The sequence below is a fragment of the Eumetopias jubatus genome, unplaced genomic scaffold, assembly GCF_037043125.1.
Source record: "Eumetopias jubatus isolate StellerSeaLion01/CBP00866 unplaced genomic scaffold, mEumJub1_p1.0 scaffold_14, whole genome shotgun sequence".
NCBI classification, from domain to species: domain Eukaryota; kingdom Metazoa; phylum Chordata; class Mammalia; order Carnivora; family Otariidae; genus Eumetopias; species Eumetopias jubatus.
Window position 1 is genome coordinate 76,272,590 of NW_028274820.1, and position 16,015 is coordinate 76,288,604.

Here is a 16,015-nt window from a genome sequence, read left to right on the forward strand (position 1 = left end):
AGAAAAAGAGGTAAGTTAAGTTTTGCTTATTTTTCTTTTGAGAGTGGAAGTCCTATCTATTGTGTGAATTTTGTCAATATCAAAAGTCTTCAAAATAGGCATAAATTTAGTAAATTCAGTGATAAGTCAGAACTGTTTACCTGATCCAAATGTAAGGCAATTCCTCATTTAGATGTAATAGCTGTGTACTTGGGAATGGCTTAAAAGATATAATAGGCCATCTTTCCCCAAATCACTGTTCACAAAGTATGACATCTTTGACATTGGCATTACTGTTTGATGGAAGTCCCCTACCTCCAAAGGGCCGATGTTAAAAATGAAGAGCTATTCCCTGATGGGCTACAGTTTCAACCAATCTTATCCAGGAACACATTGACTCAGATTAGCTAGCCAGCATCCTCACAGTAAGGACCATAATACAGCGACAGAAGTACAGATACATTTTCAAGCAGATGAGAGGGGAAAGAAAAATCCAGGACTAGTGAGGACTGCCCCTGGGTGACAGAGCTGAAGCCACCAGGGCAGCCTGGCTCTGAGCATGTGTCCCTGGGGTGTGGAGATTGACTGGAGGTGAGAATGAGAAGAAAAGGAGGAGATGGAGATGAAGGTGACCTAAGGGATGCACATTAGGACTCCACGAGGGGCAGGACTTAAGGAGTGTTGTTTGTAACTCAAGGAGTTAATGACCTTGGCTATTGGACCGGGCTTGAAAACAGCTTCCCGTGTGGCTTAGGTCAAGCAAATGCCACAGTCTCTGTGATCTCCTTGGAGAGACAGTTGGAACATTGCAGCCCATCTTAGGATGAGTCATGACTCATTCTCTACCCTCCCCCTGTCCCCCATAATAATACTTTATTTGAGAGGACCTGTAAAACAAAATAAAGGCTACCACATTTGTGTGTATACACAACTGACATTGGCAGGTGCAGAAAAACCAGATTGTCATTTGCCTCATCTGAAATGATTGGCACAATTAAACGCATTAACTGTTCCATGTGAACTATAGTATTTTGGATTTCCTTCAGTTGCTCTGTTTAGAGATATAACTCAGCAATTGCTGCTGGAATTCTTTAACCGATGCTCTGGGGTCATGCATTTGAAGGACCATGTCCCGTGTCTTTCTTTAAATGCAGTTTATTTGTTCCTCATTCTAGGAGTGTAACTGACTGGTTAGGTACAACCTGGAACATGGATATCTTGACATGATTGCAAAAGGATTCACAAATGTTGGCCCTTGATAATTTTTTTTTTTTTTTACTTTTGTAGTTTACTATTGTCTGAATCAATGTGAAGCTCGCTTCAGAAATCCTGTGGGAGAAATATTTTTTAAATCTCTATTTTATGAATTAACCCTTTTTAGACACACGTGATGGCTCTCAAATCCTTTCTCTTATAGCAATGTGAATAGTTTCTGTATAACTTCTAATGTTGTTGCAGTTCATTAGTTGTGGTTTCACCAGTAATTAGGCAGGGCTCTTTTATTTATTTAATTTCCCTATTTTATTTATAAGAGGGCCTCACATTAAGGAAACATAATATATGATAATCAAAATGGCAGTAAAAATCTGATTAGTTTCGATTTTATTTAAAAATCAGTCATTCGGGGCGCCTGGGTGGCTCAGTCGGTTAAGCCTCTGCCTTCGGCTCAGGTCGTGATCCTGGGGTCCTGGGATTGAGCCCCATGTTGGGCTCTCTGCCCAGGGGGAGCCTGCTTCTTCCTCTCCCTCTGCTGCTCCCCCACTCTCTCTCTCTCTCTCTCTTTGTCAAATAAATAAAATCTTAAAAAAAATAAAAAAAGAAGTCAGTCATTCCTCACAGTTTTTATAAAAACTCCTCTAGATTGTGAGCTTCTCAGGTTATACTTAATTATGTTCACATTAAAGAAATTTATTCCAGTCACAGCATTACAGGAACAGACTTTTGCATGGAATAAGGCATACCTGTAAATTTCCCTTAAAAATTAACTTCTATTTACTCTTTTTCCTAACGTTTAATAACATTCTAGCAAATTTGCTTTCTGGATTGGCACACTGTATAATGGACATGGAAGATCTGGATTCTCTTTCTAACCCGTAAAATAAGGTAGATAAATCTGATGATGGTCACTTTCAGGACTCAAGTTCTGTGTCTCAGATTGGCGTACTGGAAATGGCCCATCGATGACACATTTGCTCAGGCCATCCTTAGGCACTGAGGTCAGGAACTAATAATTTAGCACTGCATGCAAAACTAAAGGCAGTGGTTTAATATATTTGATATTCTCGTTACACATAGAAACCTTAAATCCTGCCCTAGTTTTGAGTTCAGAGTGGGTAAGAAACAAGCCATTTTAGGCCAGATATTTTTGTGAGACAGAGAAAAACCATGTTGTGGCATCCTACTTATCTCCACGTTTGGGTGAATGATTCTTTTTTTTTTTTTTTTGGTTAAATAGAAGCCGATGTATCTTAAAATACCAAAATCTTCTCTTTTCAGCCTCACAACACTTAGGTCTTTTTGATTTCTTCTCTCTTATCCTAATACATGATTCCACACTGAGTCCTACTACTTTGATTTCTTCTGTGTCCTTCACATCTTTCCCTGCCCCATTCATTCTATTAATCCCATTAATCCCTTACTTAAAAATTCACTTATGAATTAAATTCCAAACCTGGTATTCATTTCATTGTTTTAAATAGGTATTTATTTATGTATCTACCTATCTATTCATTCATTAACTTACTGCAGATTTCAGAGTAATCCTTCCCTCTTCTAATCTGCTCCAGCTTCCCAGCAACGCTAGGTGCCCTTCAGTGACAGGAATGCTTTTGAGCTGCTTTCAGTGTGTGAACGTACTGCCTACTTCCTGGGACCATGAATGGATGGTGCCTTGTAGGCTTTACAGTCTATTGAATTTTTTTTTTTTTCCTGAAGAAGTTTAGGATTTGGGTAAGGATAATTAGGAGTTAGAATTCTGTGCTCATATTTTCATCTTGTCTTGAATTCCTTCTATTTATTTTGTTATCCCCTCACGAATACTCCTGACCTGAAATGACTTGGTTCTTATCCAATGTGAATTAAAACCTGAACAGAATTTAAGGTTTCCTTTGTAATGAGACTATCAAATTTATTAAACCAGTGCCTTTAGTTTAGCCCAGAAGAAAAATTATTAACTTCTGACCTCAGTGCCTATAGATGACCTCTTATGGAACAAATAGAATTATTTTTCTCAATACTTAGACTTCTTTGGCTCTTATTTCTCAGTTTGTGCTATGTTCCGGATGATTCTAATTGCTGGAAATTTATCTTGTGAGTGTTTAATAATTTCCAGTTGTACCCACCTTTCACATTCTTCTCTAACCCAGTGTGATATCTTGGGTAGTCTGATTACCCAATTCTACCTATTCTATTGTAATATAGTTGCATTTTTATTCCTAAGAATCTCTAGCATATCAGCAATCATGAAAACAAAATGATCACTTTCTGTAACTAATGTTATAATCCAACAGCACCAAATTGGAATTATATGGTAAATATAGCACAAGCCAAATGAACACAGTGCTGTTTACAACTGTCAACAGCAAATAAAAGATCCCGATCCTAATGGAGTAGCTGAATATTTCCATGATGCCAGTGCAACAGCCTTTGTCTTTTAGACATACTGGTATTTAATATATGGCGCATTTTAATTAAAGCATATTCCCTAGTTAATCATGCTTGGAACTTAATTTTTCTCCCCACCCCCGAAAGATCCTATTTCTGGGAAATAAATGTCTTTGGTTAAAAAACTGTGGTTTGCCATTGATGAAATCTTGTCAGTAAGACAAGTAAGTAAGTAGGGCCTTTGGGGCTTTCTCGTTGTATTGATGGCAGTCATAGGGCAAGGATGGAATAGGGAAGGGGCGCCTGGGTGGCTCGTCGGTTAGGCGTCTGCCTTCGGCTCGGGTCATGATACCAGAATCCCAGGATCGAGTCCCGCGTCAGTCTTCCTGCTCCGCGGGGAGACTGCTTCTCCCTCTCCTTCTGCCCCTCCACCCACTTGTGCCCCCCCCCGCCGCTCTCTCTCTTTCTCTCAAATAAATAAATAAATAAAATCTTAAAAAAAAAAGAATGGAATAGGGAAGACTGTCCTTAGATTACTGAGTCATCATGTGTACTTGGTCCAGTGTCTGGCACAGTAAAGACTTTTCTGAGTATTTGTTGATGAATGAGGGACTGGTGTGGCAGAATTGATTAGAGACACAGAGGCATTTTTCCCCTAGAAAGGTGTCACTGAGAGATCATCATCTGAAGTTTTAGATGAAAATAACATCCCACTTGAAGAGATGAAAATAACAATCCACTCAAAGAAGTTTTATGCAGCTCTTAGCTACACCCCTATGCCCACTGACATCTAACAAAATGTTCTGCATTTCACTGCATCCGCTGGAAAAGTGCATGTGTCACCCATGGAAATTGGTAGAGAACTGGCTCACTGATTATCGTATGAATGCTCTAATAAGTTTATTTTTAACTCTTGTTGTGACATTACTTTATTTATACTTTATTCAAATGGGTTATTGTGGAGCAAATGTTAGCAGTCCTTCTTTATTTTTTTTAATTTTTTATTAGTTTTTAAAGATTTTATTTATTTGTTAGAGAGAGAGACACAGCGAGGGAGGGAACACCAGCAGGGGGAGTGGGAGAGGAAGCAGGCTTCTTGTGGAGCAGGGAGCCCGATGTGGGGCTCCATGCCAGGACCCCGGGATCATGACCTGAGCCAAAGGCAGACGCTTAACGACTGGAGCCACCCAGGTGCCCCATGACTTTTTTTCTTTTTAAAGTGTATGGATTTAGTGTCATGTGGAAATATGAGAATATAAGACTTTCGCTTGATTTCAAAGAACACCAGTATGGTTAGCTTGTTTCTAAGACTATCAAGGGCTCTAGTGTTTTGGTGGATAATGTGAAAAGATATCTCTAATTGATGGGTGGCTTGACTAAAGCACAAAATTCATTTTGACAACATATAAGATGGAAATAAAAATAAATCAGCCATATCCCCAAAATCTTTTTTTGAACCTTTAGGTCATCTCCAGTTATTTTGAGGAGTGGGAATAGAAGCACTGGGGAGGGGAGTAAAATGTATTAAATATAATTTTTAAAAATCTTAAACGTGAGTCAACTGTGTTTGGAAAAATTAAGTAGCTTGCCTAATTGACCAAATCTTCACTTAAACCAGATCTTTCTGACTCAAAAAGCACCCAGATGAATGCCCAATTTTCAGAAATTGTCTGAACAGAATCAATCCTAAAATTTCACATTTATACCAAATTATTTCAAAATTAAAAAAACATTATTTTAAAAGAAGGCCAGGCTAGAAAAGAAAATCATATTCATCTATGATTATTTATCATACAGCATTTTAAGGCATATGGGAAATGAGAATATCCTGAGATCCAAGAACACCATGTTTTCAAAACTTCAGAATGTTATTCTAAGCAACCTGACCATTTTTTTGCGTTTTGATAGAACTTATGAAAAACGTTACGTTCACGCGGCTGCCTTCCTACCATATAGCTGCCCCTCGTGAAGAATGGAACAGAGTGTGAAGAGCTTCTTTAAAAAGACATCTCTGTCATACCTTGTGCGCTTTGCAACATGAAAACATTTACTCACCCAAGTGTTTTCTCTGATTCCGCAGTTGTTACTAATTGTGATTGGAGCTGTGGCAGTAGTCTCGGCTTTGCAACCTTACATCTTCCTAGCGACAGTGCCGGTGATAGCAGCTTTCGTTGTACTGAGGGCTTACTTCCTCCATACCTCCCAGCAGCTCAAGCAACTGGAATCTGAAGGTATGAGGCTGCACCTACAGCGCTCGCCGTGGAAAACAACCACAAAGGCTATTTGTGTGTCTCAATCTTTCACCTACTTTTCCCATTTTCCCCCCTACTTTTAAACTCTTGCCTTATGTAACAATGCCTTTTAAGAACGTGTATGCAAAAGGGCAGAGTAAATTACCAAGCGCACGTAGATTGTGTTTGTAAATGACCATGGGACTTCATTTTGGTTTTTAAAGCAAGTGTATGGTCTTATGAGGGTTGGAGTATAGGATATTCATACATAATATACCTAATTATATAAATTAAATTTTATAATGATAGTGCTACTATTACTAAAGGTTTGTCTAGGTTCCCAAACAATGCTGGATAAAACTTTTCAGATACCTTTCCTTTGCTCCTGGAGGTTGCCTTTTTGTGTGCTCCCGAGCACTGCTTGAGCTGTTTGGGAAGCACATTTTTCAGTAACAGCTTTGCTGCCAGTGCATTTTCAGGGTTAAATATCCAGGGTGTTTCTATTGAAGGTTATTATCTAAATGAAATCACATAAACTTAAATAAATTGTTTTAAAGGAAAACATTTTCTCTCAGCGGTGGTTAATTTAGGATTAGCTAGGGAAAAAAGCGCCCAGTAGTAGCCAAGAAATATGAATAATACATGGCATTGATTTTATAATAAGTTCCTATCCATGGTGGCCAAGTAACAAAGGAGTCTAATTCGTTAAAAAAAATACCAGATGGCATCTATTCAAAGTACAGCACCAGTATGAAAAACCTCTAACCAATGACATTTGGTGTATGATCACTCTTTCTTAAGCTAATCTTTCTCAGGTACCTATTAGTAAGAATTTGCATTATGTCGTTACATATTATGTCGTTACATCATTTGCATTGTTTTCTATGGGAATATTTTGCAGGCAGGAGTCCAATTTTCACTCATCTTGTTACAAGCTTAAAAGGACTATGGACACTTCGGGCCTTTGGACGGCAGCCTTACTTCGAAACTTTGTTTCACAAGGCTCTGAACTTACATACTGCCAACTGGTTCTTGTACTTGTCCACGCTGCGCTGGTTCCAAATGAGAGTGGAAATTATCTTTGTCATATTCTTCATTGCTGTTACCTTCATTTCCATTTTAACAACAGGTAACATGAACTTGTTAACTATCTGGCCATTTAATTTAAAAACTTTGTCAACCCCAAAATGCTACATTTTTATTGGTTGAACGTTTTAGATATCTTTAAATTGATTTCAGGGGGTATTTATTGATCTAAAAATTCGTTTATTGTGGAACAAATGATTTCTTTGAATGAGAACTGTATTATCTTAGCTTTACAGTTTGGAAAACAGACACGAAGAGTGTCAGATAACAAGTCTGTGATTGAAAGACAAAAATCATCTTTTGACTCTCATATTGGTAAAGAATCCTGGCGTCAAAAATTACAGATTTCATTTATTCAAGAGCTCTCTGAGTCGGGGGGAAAGAAACATCCCTTTTTATACACATAGACACACAAAATCCCCCTCCCTGGTAAATTTGTTTCTTTTTACCACCAGTTGTGCAATTCATTATCCTAATGTGAATTTTCCATGATGAAAAAACTATCATAGAAGTGAAATAACTTAGATAGAAGTACCATATTCTTAAGATAGAAGTGTCCTGAATTTTAAGGTCTTTGGGTGAAAAACGAAAAACCTTTTACTGTAAGTACAATGAAAATCTATATGGGCAAAGGAGTTCTTCAAAGTTAAGCTGAATTACTGAGATAGAAGTGTTGAAATAGCTTATACATGTGACAGTGGGCACGGATTCAGAGCACCTGCCAAAGCGGAGGGATCGTTTTGGTTGTGAGGAATAGAATCCTGCTCCGACAGAAAGAAGCACAGGCTCTAGTCACGGGAGGGTCCCATGGAGCCCAGGGTGGGAGGCACGCTGGGTCGCCAGAGGGAACGGAGGAGGTGTGTGTGGAGTGAGACTCAGTTCTTCTCATCTCTTGAGGCCGGATGCTGCCTGTGTGCAATCCTCTGGGGCTGCTTGCTGCATTTCTCTCTCTCTCTCTCTCTCTCTCTGAAGACTGGTTTTCCGGGTGAACACTTGAGTTAACAGAAGCGTTCCTCTGTCCAGTTACAGACTACTGGAGAGCACAGAAAACAGGCTCACCTTGGCTGCTTTGAGGGAAGCAGGGTCCCCACATTCATTGTTCTCTCAGCTCGCACGGTGGGAAAGGACTCTATGCGATGAATACAAGTGAGCGGGCAAATGAACTAAATCCATAGCAGTACAGTCAAGTTTCTCATTAGGTTCAGAATTTAACATTTTTTTCCTTTAAGTTATTTGAAACAGGATCGAAGAGGGCTGAATGAACAAAGATTTGTTCACAGTGTGTCATGTGCTATAAAATAGTGGTTAAGGGTCTGAGTCCAGATATACTAGGGCTGGTAGTCAAAGCATTGACAGATCACTTTAGTTCAGGACCTGTCGGGCAAATCTGATTCTCAGCCAGAGTGAATGTTTCGCCACACGACGAATACCAATCCTGCCTCTCTTGGTCTTTAGCCATGGTAACTTGTACATATTAATTAGCTTCTCTAAGGCCCTCATTTTCCCCATATTGTAAGTATATATAATAATAGTACGTATCCTATAGTTTGTGGGGAGTACTAAATGTGATAATTTGTGCAAAACAATATAGTGCCTGGTCCCTAGTAAATACCCATAAATCTTCTTTATTATTATTATTAAGATTTTATCTTACTTTCATCTTAACCTTCAGAATGCATAATATACTGATAAATCTTACCTATTTAGAATAAACAGTTTAGTATGAATAAATCTGATAGATCTTACCTATTTAGAATAAACAATTTAGTATGAAAAGCACATGCCTACTGTCTATGGTTTGTCTTTTGTCAGAGGAAATGTGGAAGAAAAAATTTCAATCAATGAGAATAGGACAAATTACTTCTCCCAATTTTGGAACCTAGTGGCAGTCTCATCCTGCATTACAGTTGCCAGGATTGACTCTCAACAGAGACTTGATAACCTGAAGTTTTAAGAACTTTCCTATTAGAAAATTTTTATGGCCATAAATTAGTGGTCCCCTCCAGCCCTGAAAACTATTTCTTCTAATTAAATACTTAAGTATTGTTCGTCCTGGGCAAACTAGTAATTTTTTTTTTAAACATAAAAGGCAGTTTTCTCCCTTTCTCAATGGTAGACCCATGAGTTTAGACTTCCTCATGAAACCCTAAGTCCTCTTTCTCCCCCAAAGCATCTGATTAGCAGAGAAAGTCCTCCTCACAAAGGCAGGAGACATATCTGAACATCTAATGGATGCTGCTCAAACACACCTTTCTCCTGCTTTTGACTTTTTTGGGGAGGAGCTCATCAAGACACAGAAGTTTTTGCATTGCTCATCGTAGTCTTTGAAGGTATTATTACTTACAGAGGTGTAGTAGAAGAGAGGACCATGGTATTTACCCCACACCAGCAGCCCCTTCAATATCTGAAGTTTTTTTTTTTTTTTAAAAGGGCAACTCTTTCCTAATAGTCACTCTTTAATTAAAAACATCAGTTGAGTACTTAACTATATGCAGGATATTATTACTAGTAGTAGATATTGTGGTGAACTGAGATGAAAGGTGGTTCAAATTAGCACAGAATTGGAATGTAACTTTAATATGACATATGCCCTAGGAGCAGCATAAAGTGTTTCACAGAAGAGAGAAATAACATAAAGCCTGTTTATATCTTTTTTCCCACCTGTAGGTGAAGGAGAAGGAGAAGTTGGTATTATTCTAACATTAGCCATGAATATTATGGGTACATTGCAATGGGCTGTAAACTCCAGCATAGATGTGGACAGCTTGGTAAGTAATTATTATTTTTTAACCTTCATGAAAAATACGAACAAACCAAAAAGCATAGGTAATGACATAAGGGACAACTACAGACCCAACCCCCAGCTTAAGGAGTAAAACATCACAGATAAATCGAAGGCTACTATGTATCTCTCATTAGACCCATATCTCTTTCTTCCTCCACATAGACAGCCACAGTCAAGATCTAGTGCTGCAGTGAAAAATCCTTGCCAAGGATTTTTGTAGGACAGATACACAGGAGTGTCATTACTGGGTTACAGAATTCACCCACATTCGTCTTTACCAGATGGTGCCCAATTGTTCTCAAATATCTTGTACCGATTTATACTCCGATCAAGAGAGGGTAAGAATTCTCATCAGTCCATAGCTTCAACAACACTTAAGGTAGTCAGACCTTTTAATTTTGGCAATCAGATGGATGTGAAGTGATTACTAAGCAAATAGGGCTGCTTAATACATATTTATTGACTTTATGGGCTTCCTCTTCTGTTAATTGCTTGTTTCTGTCAATTGCCCATTTTTCCAGTAGGCTGAGGTTTTTCTTAATTCATGAGAGTTTATGAATTCTGGGTTAATTGTCAGTTCTGTATATTTTAAACATGGTCCTTTAGTCAGTGGCTTAACTTATAGTGTCTTCTGATGAAAAGAAACTTTTAAGTTTAATGAAGTTAATCTTTCCCTTTATGTTTTGGTATCTTATTTAAGAAACCCTTCCCTATCTTAGAATGAAGGGGGGGAAATTGGAGGGGAAGATGAACCATGAGAGATGATGGACTCTGAAAAACAAACTGAGGGTTCTGGAGGGGAGGGGGCTGGGGGGATGGGTTAGCCTGGTGATCGGTATTAAGGAGGGCACGTTCTGCGTGGAGCACTGGGTATTATGCACAAACAATGAATCATGGAACACTACATAAAAACTAATGATGTAATGTATGGTGATTAACATAACAATAAAAATTAAAATAAATAAAATAAATAAAAAATTAAATTAAAAAAAAAAAAGAAACCCTTCCCTATCTTGGATTTTCCAGTTTATCAGCATTACACTTTTCATAACATTCTTTTTTAAAAAAAATTTTTAAATTTCCAGGCTTTAGTGATATCTCCTTTCTCATTCCTAGAGTGTTTCTTTTTGCTTTCTCTCTCTCTCTCTCTCTCTGTCTCTCTCTCTTTTTTTTGGATCAATATTCCCACGCATTTATATACTTTATTAGTGTGTACAAAGACCATGTTTTGGTTTTGTTGTTTCTCTTGTCTTGGTTCTCTGGAATGCAGAGCCTGCATTAGTATATAACTGAGTGAATACTACTGTGTCAGGGGCACAAATCCCATGGCAGCAAGAGTGAGAGATGAAAGGAAGAAAGACAGATTTCCCACTTTTGTTAAAAAAAAATACATGATTTTCAAGAATAGATTCATCATCAACTTTGATTAGTCTGCCTGGAATAGTGTCCTTAAAATCAGTCATCCATGACTACATTTGCAGAAGGGCTAGAGACCCAGGTTGAGAAGGACTGTATTTAAAACACTGTCCTTACACTTTTTGCATAAGTTCCTTCTCCATTCTCCTAATAAGTCCCATGGTCCCAGAATGCACATGTTCATTCAGCTGTGAAAATTTTATAACCAATTCCTATCAGAACAGATATCCTCATGGGATGCCTGGGTGGCTCAGTCAGTTAAGTGGCGGGCTCTTGATTTTGACTCAGGTCATGATCTCAGGGTCAAGAGATTGAGCCCTGTGTTGGGCTCTGCCCTGAGGGCTTGTCACTCTCCCTGCTCCTCCTACTGTTTGCATGCTCTCTCTCTCTCTCTCTCTCTCTCTCTCTCAAATAAATAAATAAATAAAAATCTTTTTTAAAAAAAAGAACAAATATCATCATGAAATAATATCTCTAGGGAAAAAACAAAACTTATCATGCCCTCTTCCTGCCCATGTGTCCTAATATTTTATTTAAGCAAAGCATTTTAATAATTCATTGAAATGTAATTTAACCCTAACATGATTTATAGTAGGGTTTCTCTCTTTTCCTTTAACATTATTTTTTGGGAGGTTGGCCAACTTTTTCAGTGGCTTCATTTATCTCCTTACTTAACTCTTAACATTTTTGGGGTTGGGTCTCATAAATGTACTTAGAAATGTTTCTGTTGGAAAATAGCAGGAGAAGAGTAAATCAGTATTGTGCTTACATTTATTTAATTTTTTGTTCAAACTTTCTACAACTTTGCCTTTACAATAAAAATCCTCATGTACGTCAATTCTTTATCTAAAAATATCTCTCTACCTTGTATATGCACAGTTCCTTTGCTGTATTAATTTTCTTTGTTTATGAAACAACCTCTATACAGTTGATGTTGAAACCTTTGTCTGGTACATTTCTATTCTGCATGTCCAATCTCCATTAAAGTTTAGTGTAAAAAAAAAAATCGTTTCTTTAAGATATGTTGACTTCTCTAAGTTTTTCACATGGGCATCCTAAGCTTCATAACCCTGTGCTTTGACATTGTGTCTTTGATCTTCTGGCATAAAAGAATCTTTGCAAAGAACTATTATGTTATAATACAGCCTATGAAAAGTATCAATATTTGCATTTGATCTCATTTTAAAAAGTCATGTTCTTTTGTTTGAACAGCAAAGTGATCACATTAGTTTTCATTTCCCTGCCAAATAGCATAAGCGGTCTTCCCTGGACCCTTGTGGACATTCATCTAGTTATAAATTCCCATCATATTGCTTTTACTTGTGTCCCTACTAAAATTGTATAGTAATTTCATTTTCACCTGGCATGTGTTGCAGGTAGGAGGGGAGATAGCTGTGCCCTCAAATTTCACATCTATATAATGTTAACACTGAAGGTCCTTGTGGCCTCTGAAGGAAAAATTCACTGTGTTCTCATGTTACATTACTGAGTGTCTTAACGGAATTTAGATCTGAGTTTAAATGCAGTAAAGAGGGTGTTTTGTTTGATAATACATTTCCAGTTTTCCAGTGCAGAGCTACTCAGGAAAGAAACTATCTTTAGACTTAGAAAGTATATTTCATTTACCTCTCTGGCCTAGTTTATTTATTTATTATTTATTTATTTATTAACTTATTTATTTTTAAAGATTTTATTTATTTGAGAGAGAGAGAATGAGAGACAGAGAGCACGAGAGGGAAGAGGGTCAGAGGGAGAAGCAGACTCCCTGCTGAGCAGGGAGCCCGATGTGGGACTCGATCCCGGGACTCCAGGATCATGACCTGAGCCGAAGGCAGTTGCTTAACCAACTGAGCCACCCAGGTGCCCTCTCTGGCCTAGTTTAGACACGAGCACAGAACCAAACATAAACAGAACTCTGAAGCTATAAAAATGGCAATATGACTTTTCTTTTACTGCTCATCAGTTGCTTACACCCAGGTGCCTGGCTTTTGTTAGCTTTCAACCAGTAAGGGTAGTACTTGAAGGATAACACTTCCTCACTGTTACTTCATGTCACTTTATATTCGTAACTGACTGTATATCTCGGTTATCAGCACTCAAAGCTGACCAAAAACCCTTTGATTACATTTTCCTAATAAATTCCTTATTATATTCCCTAAGATAGTTCTTTCCCACCTTCTTATCTTTTCTCGGGAGCACGAGTAATTCCAGCCCCTGCACTCTCAGCCCGTGATCTGGCTACATACTTCATAGAAAAAACCAGATGCAACTAGCAAGAATTTCCTTGTTTCTCTCCACCAATTGCACCAGCCTACGTCACCTCTCCGCATCTGCCTTCCCGTCCCTCTGTGTCTTTGTTCCTATTTAAAGACCAGTAATATGCAATTAACTGCTCTTTGTGGCACCTCTGTCCCCATCATAAAACTACCTTCACTTGATGTCTAACTTGCACCTCTTGTCTTTGATCTATTTATAGCACAACTTCTTGAAAGAGGGCCTGTCTCCGTTTCCTCCTTCCCATTCTTGCCACAGCCTACTTCACTTCGTTTGCATCAGCCCCATGACTCGTGACCAACATCTTGCCAGAGCCAGTGTCCTTGTCTCCCTTACCCTCTCAGCAGTACTTACGCCAGGGACAAATCCTTGATACTTTCTTCTCTCGCTACCATAATGCACCTCCCGCCTGTCTCTGCTACCTCTCGGGTTCCTCCTAAGTTCTTTTTGCTGGCTCCTCCTCTTCCTACAGATCTCTGAACATTAGCTATATTCCAGCCCTCTTCTGTCTCCTCTCTGGTTACTAGCATCTAACTCCATGCTATAGAAGCCATCTCTCAATCACTCATTCATATCTCTAGTTTAGACCAATCCCCTGCTCTCTGAAGATACACTACCAACTTGACCCCTCTCTATGTTTAGAAAGCACAGTGATAAGAATGTCTTCCAGTAAACTTGACATTTTGGGGCCTAAGTTAGTGTCTAGAATCTCCTCAAGATACCACATGGGGTATCAAGAGACCATTAAAAGGGAACAAAGCTTCTATTCTACCTACTCATTTGTCTGGCTAGATATAGAAGTTTGGAAAAAAATCATCTGAACATTGTCACCTTATGAATGATATAGTTTAGTAGGTTGTGAATCACCCCAGAAACTTAAAAAATAGTAAAATTCCAGAGAGTCAAATTTAATAATTCCCACTGGAAACCCCCATTTTAGGGAATTTCCAATTATTTCAGTTGATATCATGATGTTTTAAACACTGTTATTTCAAATTCACTCTTCATTTTAACATGAATTGTGTATATGTCTTTCTATTTATTTCACTTGTGTATTTTATGCCATTCTGTAGATGGGTTGAAAAAAGAAGTGTTAATTCCTTTTAACTCCATACAAGTACTATATGAATTACAGTTGTTATTGCTAAAGCTATTATTTTAAATTTTTTGTATTCTTTTTATCTTTTTAAGATTTCATTTATTCATTTGAGAGCGAGAGAGTGAGTGAGAGAGAGAGCTCAGGTTGGGCGGGGGGCAAGGGAGAGGGAGAAGCAGACTCCCCACTGAGCAGGGAGCCCAAACCAGGGCTGGATCCCAGCGCCCTGAGATCATGACCTGAGCCGAAGGCAGATGCTTAAACAACTGAGTCACCCAGGCGCCCCAGTTTTTTGTATTCTTAACAAATCTCTCTACTAATTTATTTTCTTTGGATTCACAAGATGCCTGCCATTTTTAGTATGTAAAGCTTCTCTTTGTCCTATTGTTAGCTCCGTAAGCATTATGTATCTTAAACAGGCAATGTATATACCTGTATTTCTGCCTCTGTGAATGAATGAAAATTAAATAAGAGTTAGAATGGGTGCAGAGGTGATGTTTCAAACTTAGCAATATCGGGCCATCTGGTGACTGGTGGATTACCTACACTCAAAGTCTGAATATGAGGCAGTTGACAATTCATGTATTTTTCAGGACTGTTTACCACTTAGTGAGCACAACTAAAAGATCTGAGCATGTGAATAGTATCCTGCTTCCTTAATTCTCTAACTACCACAGCAGATAAGACATGCCTGTTGTACTCTGTGTTCCTAATAAGACAAGAGGAAGAAAGCCACCATGATGAGCAGGGAAGACTGAGTATCTGCAGGGCTCACATTTAGATTCCAGTTAATGAGGCTCCAGAAAGTTCTTGCAAGAGTGATGCAATCTGAGAAGAGTTTTCTGTCAATAGAAACTCCCTCTGTTTCTCCTTTATCCTTTTATTGCCTGTGTTTATTTTGGATTCCAGTAAAGATCAAGTGACCGGTGGTGGTACAGTGACCAACTAAAGAATGAGAAAAGGGGAACCTGGCTTCTCTTCTTTGCTCCTGGTGCCTAATTCTCTTGTATTGAAAGCAGTTTTTGTTCTAAGAATTTGAGGGGAGGATTCAGTTATCCTATTCTCCCCCCTTTCAGTAGTCTCTTAATCATATCTTTGTTTTTCCGTTCTCATGAGGCTTTGTGGCATGTTTTCCATTCATGACATCTGTCTCAAGACTTCTTTTCATCCAAACATTTTCTTTCTATCCTGCAGGCTTTTCTACTCTGCATTCCACTCTTGCTTTATCGCCAAGATGTTGTGTGGCCTTAGGCAAGTCATCACCCCCCTGAGGGCTTCACTTCTCTCTTTGTAAAAGGAAACAGTTCGGTTAGAAATTTTCTAAGGACAATGTTAGCTCTGACATTCTCTTCTGAATCCTTTTCATATGAAAAATTTCACGTCTTGATTGGCATGTCTGTAGGCATTATTACAGACGCCCACAGGAATTGGACCTATCTGCCACCATCCCTGACGGCTAAACTCCAGTGACTAAGTCATTTACCATTGCATTTGTCGGAGCAGAACAAAGAACTGAATTAGTGTGTTAACTAGAGCCAACAGAGA

General features: G+C 38.5%; 1 protein-coding gene across 1 annotated transcript in view; it reads left to right on the top strand.

The window, feature by feature from the left end:
• The window catches only part of CFTR (CF transmembrane conductance regulator), a 140,779-nt gene that overhangs the window by 83,478 nt on the left and 41,286 nt on the right, over positions 1-16,015 (top strand). Inside the window, exons 19-21 of the mRNA XM_028104872.1 lie at positions 5,663-5,813; positions 6,715-6,942; positions 9,567-9,667. Coding sequence (XP_027960673.1) covers positions 5,663-5,813; positions 6,715-6,942; positions 9,567-9,667 — 480 coding nt within the window. The remainder of the gene's footprint in view (positions 1-5,662; positions 5,814-6,714; positions 6,943-9,566; positions 9,668-16,015) is intronic.